Here is a 1,284-nt window from a genome sequence, read left to right as displayed (position 1 = left end):
TCCTGCTTGTGGAACTGGAGCCTGAGCAGGCGGCATTTCTCTCCCAAGGGTGGAAAACACCCTTCCCTGTCTGTGGAAAGAAACCTGGAGACATCGCGGCAGCAGGCCCAGACACGATGCTGCATGACGGGGAAGACAGGGAGTTGCGAGGAGCCCAGTCAGTCACCTGGAGTGTACCGAGTGCTTCAAGGCACTGGGGTTGCTCCAGGCAAACCCCCTGAGCGCTGTGCAGACGCACCCCTGGTAAATGGTCTTACCAAAATTTTGGAGACGTTTTCCCCAGCGTCTTATTCCCAGGGACTGAGTTAACTAGTTCACTGGGAAAGAGCAGCGCAGCCGCTTCCCTGGCCTTACTAACTTGGCATGGGACACACGGACTGATTTTACACAATAATTTCCTCACTGTTCTTTTATGAGAATCTGGTTTTCATCTCCATGCTCAGATCCAGCGCTCAGTTCACCCACACCTTGCCCGCACACACCGCCTGCCCTCCCTGCTATCGGAGAAGGCTCACGGAAGGTGAGTGAAGGCAGCACAAAGTTATACCCAGATCACACTCCACTGTGTGATTTCAGGCACTGCAGCGTCTCACACCTCCCTGTCTGTGTTCAGGTTCTTCCTAAAAACTCACTTTTCCGAGGCCACCCATTTTTCTCATTCCCTCAGTAGCTGCTTGCTCTGAACTTGCCTGTTTCCCAACCTGTTGCATCTTTCGGAGTGTGATTTTTCAAGGCATTGACTTCTTTAAGGTGTGATTCCAAGAAAATAGCACGGCGTACTTCAGTGCTAAAATAGAAGTTGAGTCAGACAGACCTTTTACAGTGCCGGGAATTTGAGCAGAACTGAATTTGACAGAAATTTTTAAATTATGGAGATTCGAACTAAACCTGCTAATTTCTCTCTATAAATGGTGGCCTGTGTGTGCAGACCTGCAGTGGAGCCCAAGGCTGGGTTTCTCTTCTCCCCTTCAGCGCTGCAACATTCCCCTTTAGTCACAGAAAACAAAATCAACGTTCTTTTTCTATCTATCATCTCATGTACTTGTTGCTCCCACTAAATGACACCAAGCTGCTGTGGTTCACTTGCACCTTCTCACCCATTAGCTCCCTCCAAAACCTCCACAACCTCCCGCCGGCAAGAAGAGAAAGCGAGTGAGTGATGACGTGCCAGAGTGTAAACCTTTGAAGCCGTTGCTGAGCGGCTCCATTCCTGTGGACCAGTTCGTGCAGACGCTTGAGAAGGTAATAGTGAGTCTTTGGTGGCAAGTGAGGTTCAAGTAGCTT

The 1,284-nt window shown here is 49.9% G+C and overlaps 1 protein-coding gene across 2 annotated transcripts in view; it reads left to right on the top strand.

Annotated features, from left to right (window-relative positions):
- Window positions 1-1,284, top strand: part of INTS9 (integrator complex subunit 9) — a 65,182-nt gene that overhangs the window by 62,635 nt on the left and 1,263 nt on the right. For both annotated transcript variants that reach the window (XM_010146080.1, XM_010146081.1), the window contains one exon: window positions 1,105-1,242. In XM_010146080.1, coding sequence (XP_010144382.1) covers window positions 1,105-1,242 — 138 coding nt within the window. The remainder of the gene's footprint in view (window positions 1-1,104; window positions 1,243-1,284) is intronic.

The sequence above is a fragment of the Buceros rhinoceros genome, unplaced genomic scaffold (genome assembly GCF_000710305.1).
Source record: "Buceros rhinoceros silvestris isolate BGI_N320 unplaced genomic scaffold, ASM71030v1 scaffold3522, whole genome shotgun sequence".
In the NCBI taxonomy this organism is placed as follows: Eukaryota; Metazoa; Chordata; class Aves; order Bucerotiformes; family Bucerotidae; genus Buceros; species Buceros rhinoceros.
Note: the sequence above shows the minus strand (reverse complement) of the source record. Positions and strands in the feature narration are given on the sequence as shown.